The sequence below is a fragment of the Lachnellula hyalina genome (genome assembly GCF_007821495.1).
Source record: "Lachnellula hyalina strain CBS 185.66 chromosome Unknown contig00001, whole genome shotgun sequence".
Taxonomy (NCBI): Eukaryota; Fungi; Ascomycota; class Leotiomycetes; order Helotiales; family Lachnaceae; genus Lachnellula; species Lachnellula hyalina.
The window spans coordinates 100,403-111,727 of record NW_022157115.1 but is presented as its reverse complement, the minus strand read 5'-3'; the positions used below and the strand labels follow the sequence as shown (position 1 = coordinate 111,727).

Sequence of the window (11,325 nt, the reverse complement as noted above, 5' to 3'; positions counted from 1 at the left end):
GTCGTCTGAGTCTGAGTCTGAGTCTGAGTCTGTCTCCACTAGCTTCTCAACAACCGTCTGCCCCTCAGCTACCACTGTAGTTATCGGATTGTCAACTTTCAGCTTGACATCTGGCACCAACACTATCGCAATCCAGACAACTGTTGCAGGCTCCAGTGCTACTGGTTCTGTTGCATCTGGGACAGTTCCTTCTGGATCCATTGCTTCTGCAAGCAGTGTTTCAGGTTCTCAAACTACCCCACTCAGTGTCACCACCAACTCTGGAGTCATCGCCAGTGCCAGTGTGGTCGCTACTGTCCTCGGTGTTCTTACATTCGCCGTTGCTTTCTTCATGTAAAGCCGTGATAACGATGCAACTGTCCATGTTTACCAAAGTATATCACATATCTCTGAATTGAGGATGTCTCGCGAGAGATGGGCGCATGGAGTCGTGGGATATGAAAGATTTCTGCTTATGCGTAGAGAGTGGAGTAGAAAGAAGCATAAAAGTGAATTTTATCTTGCTGTGTTAAAGAAGTTGTAATTGGGAGGATGGGGGTTTTGCAATTAATAGATGGGATATGTTATTTAAATCTAGCGACTAATATTGTAATTGGGAGGATCGGGATAACGCATATAGTTTTAAATATCAAATCCCATTGTAATGACCAGCTCCTGCCTCACCCTTGATATCAAGATTTCCCTGCATTATGGGAGGTTGGATTTTACAACACGATTGTACGTGCACTTGTTCACCTACGCTGTCCTCCGTCACTATCGGGGAAATGACATACAGTACTGGTATGAACTACAATCATGGGCCCCTTTCCTCTCCAGGTTAGCACACGTGACATCACCCTTTTTCCAATTTTCGTAGGTCGCTAAAGTCAACACCCACACCACACCACAGCAAACAAGTCGAATTCAAGCTCTGCAATCTATCCTGTCGATGACAATAGGGGGCGCGATATTGTTTTACAAAGTTGCAATCAATCCGGCAGCCAGCAACATATCGCGTGGCGTCAGTCGCAAACAACGATATTTCAGCAATGAAACCTCCCGTACTTTAACTCTAGAACTGCCTTTCATTCAGTTCGCTTTTCATCATCTGTTGCATATAATATAAACGAGAGATACTTATTCACATTTCTTTCCTTTCAAGGAATGTTCAAATTTTCATTCAGAGGAAGTTTGAGGGAGTGAAGAAGTAAGCAAGGTAAGATTATCTCCGCAAAACGCATATCGGCATGCACGCACGCTGTACAGATTTCACAACAAGCTTGCTGTCTATCCATCCATCCCTTTATCAGCTCCCGCTCAAAGAAACGAGAAGAATACCTAGTTTGATGTCCGGTGCTCATGCTATGTTTATTCATTTCTGTACGGAGTATCCATGCTCTCTCTCTCTCTCTCTCTCTCTCTCCTCAAACTACCTACGACCAGGCAGAACGAGAATCTCATCTCATCTCATCACATCATCCAGAAAGCCGCAAACACAACGGACGAGCAAACCCCTAAACCATTATCGTACTACCTCATACCGTACCGCACCTATCAATACCCACTTCCCGAAAAATCCAGAGAAAAAACAGGTACCGAAATGTGCTGGCTGACGGAATCCTATCATACGCTCTGTGCGCACTGGTCTGTTGCCCTGGTTGAGACGGCCTGCCCGCGCGCTGAATGTCATACGCCGCCTCTGCTTTCTGGGTGTTGGGAGAATCAGACTGTGGGGGTGACGTGTTATAAGACATTTTGTAGGAGGTGTAGGCGTGGGAGGAGCGTGTAGGAGGTTGAGGTGTGGTGGTGGGTTGAGATGATGGGATATGATAGCATTGGAAAATGGTTGGAAAAGGGTTGATTATGGTACTTGGGGAGAGGGGATTGAGTGGCGGATGAGTAGGGTTTTTGCGTTGAGGGTTAGTAGGAGTGTGGGGTTTTGGGATTTCAGGGAGCATAAGATTATTGGTAGGTAGGCTTGCGTCATACTTTACTACTACTAGCTCTGCTTTGAGAATGGATTTGAGATGGAGGGAATGATGGCATGGAAAAGAGTTTGATTTGAGGATTCTCCTCAACGCTTTGTTGGACATTCTTCCGCGATGCCACGGATGATTCTAAGCATAAACGCCGAGACAAACCACTTTCGAGCGGGACAACATAATATTAATGCAGGCCCCTTGAGGCAGCAAGTTCAGATGAATGTCTTATGGCTACCGTGACTTTCAATGCCAGCAAATTATTTTTCTGAGCCCCCAACTTGATGAAATTTGATGGCCACCACTGAGTGCAACAAGTGGTATAAATGCGGTAGGTAGCATGCGAATTAACTTCACGATCCCCATGTTTGTCTCCTATATAGTATGATTAGAGAGAATTCTTGATGTTGGCAAATGATAGTTGAGAAATCGAACTCGCTCGCAGGAGTCCTTGAGAGACTGGGGGCTAGGGGGGTGCTGCTCCTCGAGTGATGACAAGACGAACGCATGCTATCATTCGGGCTTTCAAAATAGAAAAGAGGCGACGAAAAGCGTGTACCAGAATCGGTGATACAAAGGATCGGGGTATTGAGAGACGTCGCACAGTAGTGAGAAGGGGGAACGCCATCACTGTGAATACATTTGACTACAGCTGTGTGCCCTCAACTTATGAAACAGGCACCCTCTTAATGCTGGAACTTATCTTTGCATTGGGGTTCGAGAGTAGCGCCATTCAAGCCATATTTAAGCCAAGTCTCCACTTCACACTCAAGAGCCTTGAAGATTTTGACTTAAGACCAGAATTTCGGAAGCTCTCGAGAAACTTTTGCCCTAATACAGCGATTTTAACAATACGTGCCGTTACCGAACGTCAAAACGCAGGAACCCATCAATAAAAGCACAGATCAATGCTCATTTGTTTGCTTCGGGACTTTTCAAAGCTGGGATATGACTTATAGAAGAGATGCTTTCTGCGACCGTCAAAACCGACGTTGGGTAAGGCGTGTAATCTGGAGAGGCCCCCGCTCCGGTAACTTGCCGGGTGTTGAACAAGATCTCGGTGTATTTTGTTTTGGGATATGAAGATACTCAGAGAACACAGCATGAGGTTTCTGCACTGCAGTCACGTCAAGTGCCATGTGACGGTTCATCCTATGAATCGTTTTTGCCACGGGGTTTAGATAGATGTGTAATTTTGAGCTGGATGAGAAATTGTTGTCTTGAACGGTAGATAATGGGCCTTGCCCCTATTCTTGATCCAGAAGAACAAAGACACTGGCAGAATCAGGAGTGGTGGAGACATCCTGTGCCGACCCCAACCTTTTATCCATCACCCGAACAAATGCCATTCTTTTGACACTGACAATCTATCTTGGGATTTTCACTGGCACATCAGAATGTATTCTCGGGAGCCAATGGAAAACCGGCCACATCGGAAGCTTGCACGCGATTTGAGAGGCTATGATTGGTGGTGTCGTGCCGGTGCATGTAACCCTCCACGATGTGTATACGTAGTATTTCTGGAGACCGAATCCTGCTGGCCATGTGTGCTTGCCCGAGCTGACGGTCGATATTATCTGCTTACTTGGTGTGAATGGATCGCCTCGAGTAAAGTAAGAATAGATGGGTGCGGCGCACCAGAACTGAACTGTACAGTGCAGAGTGGCGGAGACCCCCGAGCTGCATACAGTATACAGATTCCAGAATAGTAAGGTCATGATGACTTCAGCTTTCCCGTCATGTTTGGGTCCCTTTTGTCGGATCTGCTTCACGATGTCGGCAGATGTGAGAGTTCTCGACATGTACAGTACGGAGTAAGCAGAACAGAGCTGCAATCAAAGGCGGGGGAGGGGAATGTACAGTACAGTACACTAGACTAGTACATGATAGTTGTGAATAGACTGTTCTGCTAGAGGCTACTGGGACACCGAATATTGGAGAGCTCAGCCTTCTAATTCCCGCATTGACTCGGTCCGTCCCCTGTACCGCATTTGTGACATAAATCCATGGTGGTACCTTGAAGACTCTCTCAACTTAGGTACCTAGGCTGGGCCTCCATGAGCTGTTGACGGACAGTCGTATTCAAGAATTGGGTGGGCATGGCCCCATGTTACAGTAACACTGAAAACTGCGGATAAAGAGGCTGATGAACATGCGACGTTGAACGGGTTGGGTACAGTAATCCATAAACTTCAATCGCTATACCTCCGTACAGTATGAGGAGTATTGTATTGTAGTGAAGTGGCAGGGGCCCATGTTCGTATGCTTCTAGAAAGCTTCCTTAGATGCAGATGCCGCCATTTAACTCGCCGTGTCGGTGCACCACTAAATAAACCTTCCGCTCATTATTATCGAGTCCTGTTTCTTGCGATGCAGTGCCGCCACTGCCACTGCCACTGCCACCGCCATGCCATGCAGAAAGAATGATCACCAGCTTTGATCTTGACTGATTGGGCAGACGCTTGACCTCAATATGCCAGCCAGCTATTCCCAATACAAGCAAGACTAGGTACCGGTACTGGACTGGCACCATGGCTATCAGTCTCAACCCCTGAGTGTGGATGGATGAATGGGGACAATATGGATGTTGATGTGCACGACACACCAACTGACTGCACGCCCCGTGAGTGCATTCACATTAGTACTTGTATGCTTGTAGAATCCTTAATCGTACAACCTTTCTACGCTTCTACTGTGCAGTCTCATCTTTCCTACATTACCTTATCGTCTCTGCGTCGGCTTCATATCCTCAAATCTCGACACGGACCCCTTCACACCATCCTACCGTAGACTACCGTAGGCTGACTATTGATGTATTGATATCATCTCTTTCGCCTTCTCTTTCTCCTCCCTCTCCTGACTTTCCTCTCCTCTCCTCCGAGGCCTCTCTTCTCTTTCCACTCCACCCCGGGCAACAACCTCAAACGCCTCACAATCTTTTCTCCACCCTCATGCACCCCTGAACCCTTTCGCTTCCATTCCGCCCGGGCGGTTTGTCTACTCTCAGTTAGCTAGTCCACCAGGTCCAATATTATCCCCTTTCTCCGAACCGAATCCACTCGACTCAAATCCGCCATCCTCAACTCTTTGGAATGTTCGTCGTCGTTGTTTGACAGAACAATACCCTCCACGAGCTGTCTGCGCTACTCTGTACAATCCGAGTCTGACAGCGGCCGGTCCATTATCGCACTGCATTACGGCACCTATCTGATCAATCTGTCGTGCGCCGTTGCACTTCGCTCTCACTCCACTCCAGCTTGCAGCACGCGTTTCCCGTTTCCCGTTATCCATTTCAGTGAATTGAAGCTTTCAGGTACGTACAGTGCGCATAGGGTTTATCTCATTCCCAATGTCGGCAGTCCGTCGAGAAATTTTGGCAGAGAGTTGGACATAGATTGATCTTGTCGCCCAATCTTTTTCCACTTCCACCACGTTCATCCCACATGGCATCGGCACCTCCTATTGCACATCCCGTGGCACAATCTTCTCTAGTAGGACCGCATCGGCAGCATCCATCTAACAGGAATCCGGTCTGCTCGTTTTGCATGCTCAATGCATTGGCAACAGCTGCTGATCTTACCAGACCACATACACATCTCATTGCCCCTGCCCCGTTTGTTTCTCCGCGACACAGTATATGCAGGGGCTAACCAAGTTGTTAAAGCACAGATCTTTTACTAGGAGGTCTAATCTAAAATCGATTTCCCGAATTCTATTTCTACGTCTTACATAAAGCTGTTTTGAGCGCAAAGGAGCGGGCTCTGAAGCAATACTGGGAGAAGAATCATCTATTGAGAGCAACCTCTCCACCCAAAACTTTCGCCGATTAATAAATATACAATGGCTCCAGAGTTGCCTTTCCAGGCACGATCAAGGCGATCAAATAGCATTTCAAATAGCATTTCGAGCGACAGACCCTCCGCTGCTGGATATGGAGGCTTAATTTCACCTCCTACCACCGTTCTGCCAGACCCAGCTTTTATCGCAGCTTCTGCAGCATCACAAATCGTAACCAATGATCATGACAGCCAATCTGACAGTTGGTTAGATCAGCATGGAATCGAGCCGTCGGGAGAGACCGCGATGGTCACACCCGCTGCGTTGAAGCTGATTAATCGTTTTCTGGACCAACTGCTGTTCAATTTTCTCTCTGTCTCGAAATCAACATCACTCGCATCACTCCGGCCAGCTGTTACCGAGGTTCTCAAACCAAAGCTTGCCAAAGATGCAATCAACGGTGCCGAACAAGAACTGCATGAATACCTGGGCGGTGGCGATGATGATGAGTTGATGGCATTTCACAATGGGCTGGAATCAAGCGGCAACTGGGATTTAGAGTTGATTTGGAAGCGTACTAGATTACGATGCATGGTTTACTCGTCTCTTGGTGACATGGAGGAGGAAGATGAAGATCATTGGACCGAGAAGGAACATTTGGAAGATTCTTCTGGCACTGGCCCCGGTGTTGTTTCTCCCGCAGTCGCCATTTTCCTCACGTCAGTCTTGGAGTTTATGGGTGAACAGGTATTGGTAGTGGCAGGCCAAACTGCATACCAGAGATTAAGAACGAAACTCGAAAAAGAGGCAAGGGATGGTACTAGCACGCTCTCCGATATTGCAGAGCGAGTTGTCGTGGATGAGAATGATACAGAGCGGGTTGCTCTTGATAGGACTCTCGGTCGACTCTGGAGAGGCTGGAAGAAACGCCTACGCTCACCTACAGCATCTATTTCAATGGTCAGCCCCTTCCCACGCGATTCGTTGCCCGCTAGCCAGTCAGATAGCATCGCTATCGATGATGCTATGGAAGACAGCCCGAAGTCTCTAGCTGCAGTTCTCGCCGAGTATGAGCACGCAGCTGGCGTACCGCTTCCATTGTCGTCCGACGACGTAAGAGAGATTGAGATTCCCGGTCTCGCGCTGCAAATTGACGACGAAGAGGGCGAAGAGTCTGTCATTGACGAAGAGATTCAGCGTCCACGTCCAAAAAGCTTAATATTGCATAGCCATGGAGGTCTCGGCCCTCTAACACCCACCTCGCCGCATGATGTTACAACTTTAAGCTCAAATACAAGGAAAAGATCGCTTTCCTTGCCCACACCTGCCCCGTCTCCGTATTCGAAGCGCCAGAAGCCATCAGTTGGGATTGAAGGCGACGAAACTACGGCCCATGGGTCGATTGTAGATGACCCGACTCAAGAAGAGAGAGAGAAAAGTGATTCGGAATCAAGGGGTGTTATGGCCGGTGTCGTTGCGGGAGTAACTGCCGTTGGAGCAGCGGCTGTCGCAGGAATTACTGCCATTGCTAATGGAGGAGCCCCTCAGACTGAAGTTGACTCCAAGTCAGAGGTCGACCCAGAAGAGTTCGTGGAAGAGCCTAAGATCATGACCTCTTCACGAATCTCAATCGATGGCTGCGTCTCCCCCATCGAGCCACCCAAAGCCATTTCTAGTCGTCCAGCCACCAGAACCTCAAGTATTCACTCAATACGAGTTATCGATGTCCCTTCAAGAAGCCCGTCCATTTCACAAGCCGGCTTAGGAGAGGGCAGCGATTACGTGTCTGGAAGGCCTGTGATTATTTCCCCCTCCAGCAGTGTAAGGTCATCACTTTCAGATTCACAGACACCTAAAGTTGCGAGTCCAGTCTCTCGGCTTTCAAATGGTAGTCCTCATGCCCGCGGAGGCTCTCTCGTTCCGATACACACCAGGAGTAGTGCTGGTGGATCTATTTCAGAGGCTGAAGAGCTAAACGAGCCGCAATCAGCCCCTATAACAGCGGTGCCATCTGATCTTGCCGCTGCTATGGCTGGTGTGGATTTCTATCCAAGTCCAACAACACCCCAATTCTCATCGAGTAAAGAGGATGTATCCCCACCTACACCACCTGGAACTTTTGTACTTTCACCAGCTCCTGCATCCCGCCAATCTCGAGAAGCAGCCAGCTCACTCGAACCCCAAGCTAGTCAAGTTAGTGAACCTAATCAACGCTTGGGAGCTATGTCAAGGAGTCCTGGTGTCGATAATGGTGCACCTCCGCTTACTCCTCTACGAGAATTGGTGGAAGTAGCACAAGATACTTCGGATGAATCCGGCTCTAATGCTCCAAGTATTTCGGGCAATTCACGTTCTCTTTCTGGTTCTACATCTACGTTGCCTTACATGCAAAGAGCTGGAGATCAGCAGAGGTCAGCACGTGGCTATCCTTCCAGCACACCCCTCAGTTCTCAGCCGCGCTCAACCAGAGAAGATATTGCACAAAAGGCCCCCGAACGCCCGAGAGGCCACCGCTCGGCATCTACCTCATCATCTGCCTCCCACAAAGTGAAGGCGATGCGCTCGTCGGAAGACAGTACACCAAGTGTAGCGGATCATAAGGGGCAAAGCTTTGAGCAGCTCATCAGGAGCGATCAGACAATTCAGTACACTCTGACGCCGGAGAACATGCGTAACATCGAGGTAAGTGTATCTGCGAAGTGAGGTACTTTCATCGGCTTACATAAGTACAGTCCCCAGATAGTTCCCGTCATGGAGTCCCAGTGGTATCAACTACAAACGACGGTGGCCGACCACCTAGTGGCCGATCGCATTCATCCTCCGTCACAAAATTATCAGCGCTTCGTTCTAACCCGCCAGGTGACGTTTCCACTCCGGCTCCGAAGTCACCTCAATCATCTAAACAGCACAAGCCTGCTTCAATTAGTTCCAGCAAGACAACAGGGACACGAGTTCGGTCCAATGCCCCACAGGCCCGGGATGCTCGAGTGGACAGAGATTCTATTGGCGACTTCGCTGATTTCATCAGAAGCACAGGTAAGCGAAGACTCTAGTGCAAATAGCTATGCTTTGTCTATCTCCCCGGTATGTTCCGTGCTAATCAGTATGCTGTAGGTCCTGCTGAGTCTTACGAGTCAACTCCTCCGCGCTCTGTACAGACACATCGTGGGACAAATGGAAGCGCACGGAACGTCAGTGCCACGTCTTCACGTGTTGCCACTCCTTCAACACTCCCTAGACGCTCAGAATCTACCATTGGTCGGGCCAAGTTACAGGCTCGCAATGCCGCGGTTACAAAGGGCGACAGTATTAGCGATCTGATAGATTTTGTCCGGTCTGGACCACAGCTTGATAATGATAACCATCGGATCCCTCGTACTGTAGCACCTTTCAGAACCACCATGGATTCTGACCAGATGTCTGCCGGTGTTGGTGGCAGGGCTGTCGATGCTGCTTTGCCTGATTCTCGATACAGTCAAGCATCCGCATCTGTTGATAGCTCTGTTAATTCTCAAAGCGCATTACTTAGCCATGCTTCCAAGAATAAGTCACTCCCTACTCAAAATCGCAACAACTTCGACGAGGCGGATATGATGCCTAAACGGAAGACCCGGAGGGTACGAGATCCTTACGCCATCGACTTCTCCGATGATGAAGATGAATTCGAGGCGGCCGCGCCGAGGGCCAAGGCCAAACCTATTCAAGAAGAGGAGAGCTTAGCCGACTTCCTTAGAAATGTTCCACCTCCTCCAGAGCCTCCAATGACACGTGTCTTTGAGCCAGCCCCGAAGCAGAATGGCAAGAATGGCGTTTCAAAGAAATCTAGCACTACTAGTTTGATGTCCCGCTTTAGCCGTAGAGAATCTGGTCCACAAATACCTCCGAAACCAAGGACCTCGGGACATGACTCTATTGCTCCGCGGGTCAGGAGGCCTTCGTACACGCCCATTGCCGCTAAATACAGCACTACTTCAGTACCCGCATCGAACCAAAAGTCGAATGGTGACAATTACTCGTCTCAGGTAGATTCTGCCAGAAATAGGATGCAGAAGAAAAGTTACCAGCCCAGAGAAGCGGTACTACCTTCAAGCAGAGGGACCGATGACCTCGCGGACTTTCTGATGAAGAGCGAGCCACCTATGCAATCCGAACCTCGAACCTTCGCGCCTACTCTACAAAAGGAGGAAGCGAACGCCTTCCAAAGAATGTTTGGCCGGAAAAAAGTCACTTGATATATCACAATCCTACCCGAAGTTTCATATAATCCGTTTCTACTCACCTGCAATACACCTTGGTTGCAGCTTTCAAAATGGGATTTCTTGCACATTATTTATGCCGGCGCTGGATTTTTACCCTTCCGTTGGTTGACATGTGGATTCGAAGCTTGACAGCACGTTAGTTTTCTACTATGTTTTTTTTAGATACCACAGACATGCGATTACGGCATTTTTGATGACAAGAGGACTTTTTCTTCGTCCGGATTCTCTAATTGTCTCGGGGACATGATGACAATGTTTTTACTAGAGGTACATAAAATTTTCAAATAAACACAATTTTTACGATCTCGTCTTCTATGAGGGGCGTTCCTAAGTGAGACAATGACAAGGGTTCCTGACTGTTAATAATAATAATAATCCCCATTTATTGTGTTGTACGAGTCAAAGACTATGTAACACATCTGGGTCCTCTCTGCCCAAGCCAGATACCTAATCCTTAGATAGTATATCCTCTAATCCACTATAAAACTCCCTAAATATTAATAGCATAGAGCCACACAGATACCCATTTGGCGTAGTATTAAAGGGCGGTTTATCCCCTAATATTTCCATCCTACTAGCTATCTGCTAGCTTTTCATATATACTGCATTGCTAGGAAAAAGAAGAAAAACCTAGGTTTTTAGGCCTATTAGGGACAAATATCTGATATGCCTCCATACTCCTTACTTAAGTAATCCTCCCTAAGTTTCACCTCTATGTCTAAACCGTAGGTTGAAGTTGAGTTACGCTTAATACTAGAATAACTAGTCTTATAAGAAGAATGAGAGTCGTAGTATAGTAGCCGCTAGCCTAGCCTTTACGACGCTAGTAAGGACGTTAAACTCGTTGTCGTCGTTTTTGACTCAATTTTAGCTCTGGGATCGTATTACAACGTGGCGATAGCGAGGTCACCACGCCACTCAATCCTCAGGATAAGCATAAGCTAATCTATAGGTTCGTAGAGGGCACCTCGTACAGGTGTTGAGTCTTCGCCCTCCAGGTTCCTGACTGTTGTATGAGTGCTTTATGGTCCTGGGTTTCAGTCAAGGGACCCCCTTGCAAACCTATGTGCTTCGCTGTAGATATCCAATCTAAGCCAAGTAGCGATAGTGGAGCCTAGTATTCCATGACCATGCATGCCATGCCATGCCTATTCCGCACGTGATGCTGCCTGATCTTCTTGTGAAAGACTCTGACCCCATTCTCCCTTTCTATTCCAATACTATTTCCTAATCCTTTTCCTTCTTTGGATAGCCATTTCAAGCCCAAATAGTCAAGTAACAAATATGGGAGGTTGGGACTTCAATTGCGCGCTCTGCGGAGCGTCTTTTTT

The 11,325-nt window shown here is 48.0% G+C and overlaps 1 protein-coding gene across 1 annotated transcript; it reads left to right on the top strand.

Annotated features, from left to right (window-relative positions):
- Positions 1–5,798: 5,798 nt before the first annotated feature.
- LHYA1_G000033 (uncharacterized protein) lies at positions 5,799–9,967 on the top strand (the record flags this gene model as incomplete). Its single annotated transcript, XM_031145027.1, has 3 exons — positions 5,799–8,417; positions 8,468–8,771; positions 8,850–9,967. The coding sequence occupies 3 exons, from the start codon at positions 5,799–5,801 to the stop codon at positions 9,965–9,967; spliced, it is 4,041 nt and encodes a 1,346-aa protein (XP_031009907.1).
- Positions 9,968–11,325: the final 1,358 nt, after the last annotated feature.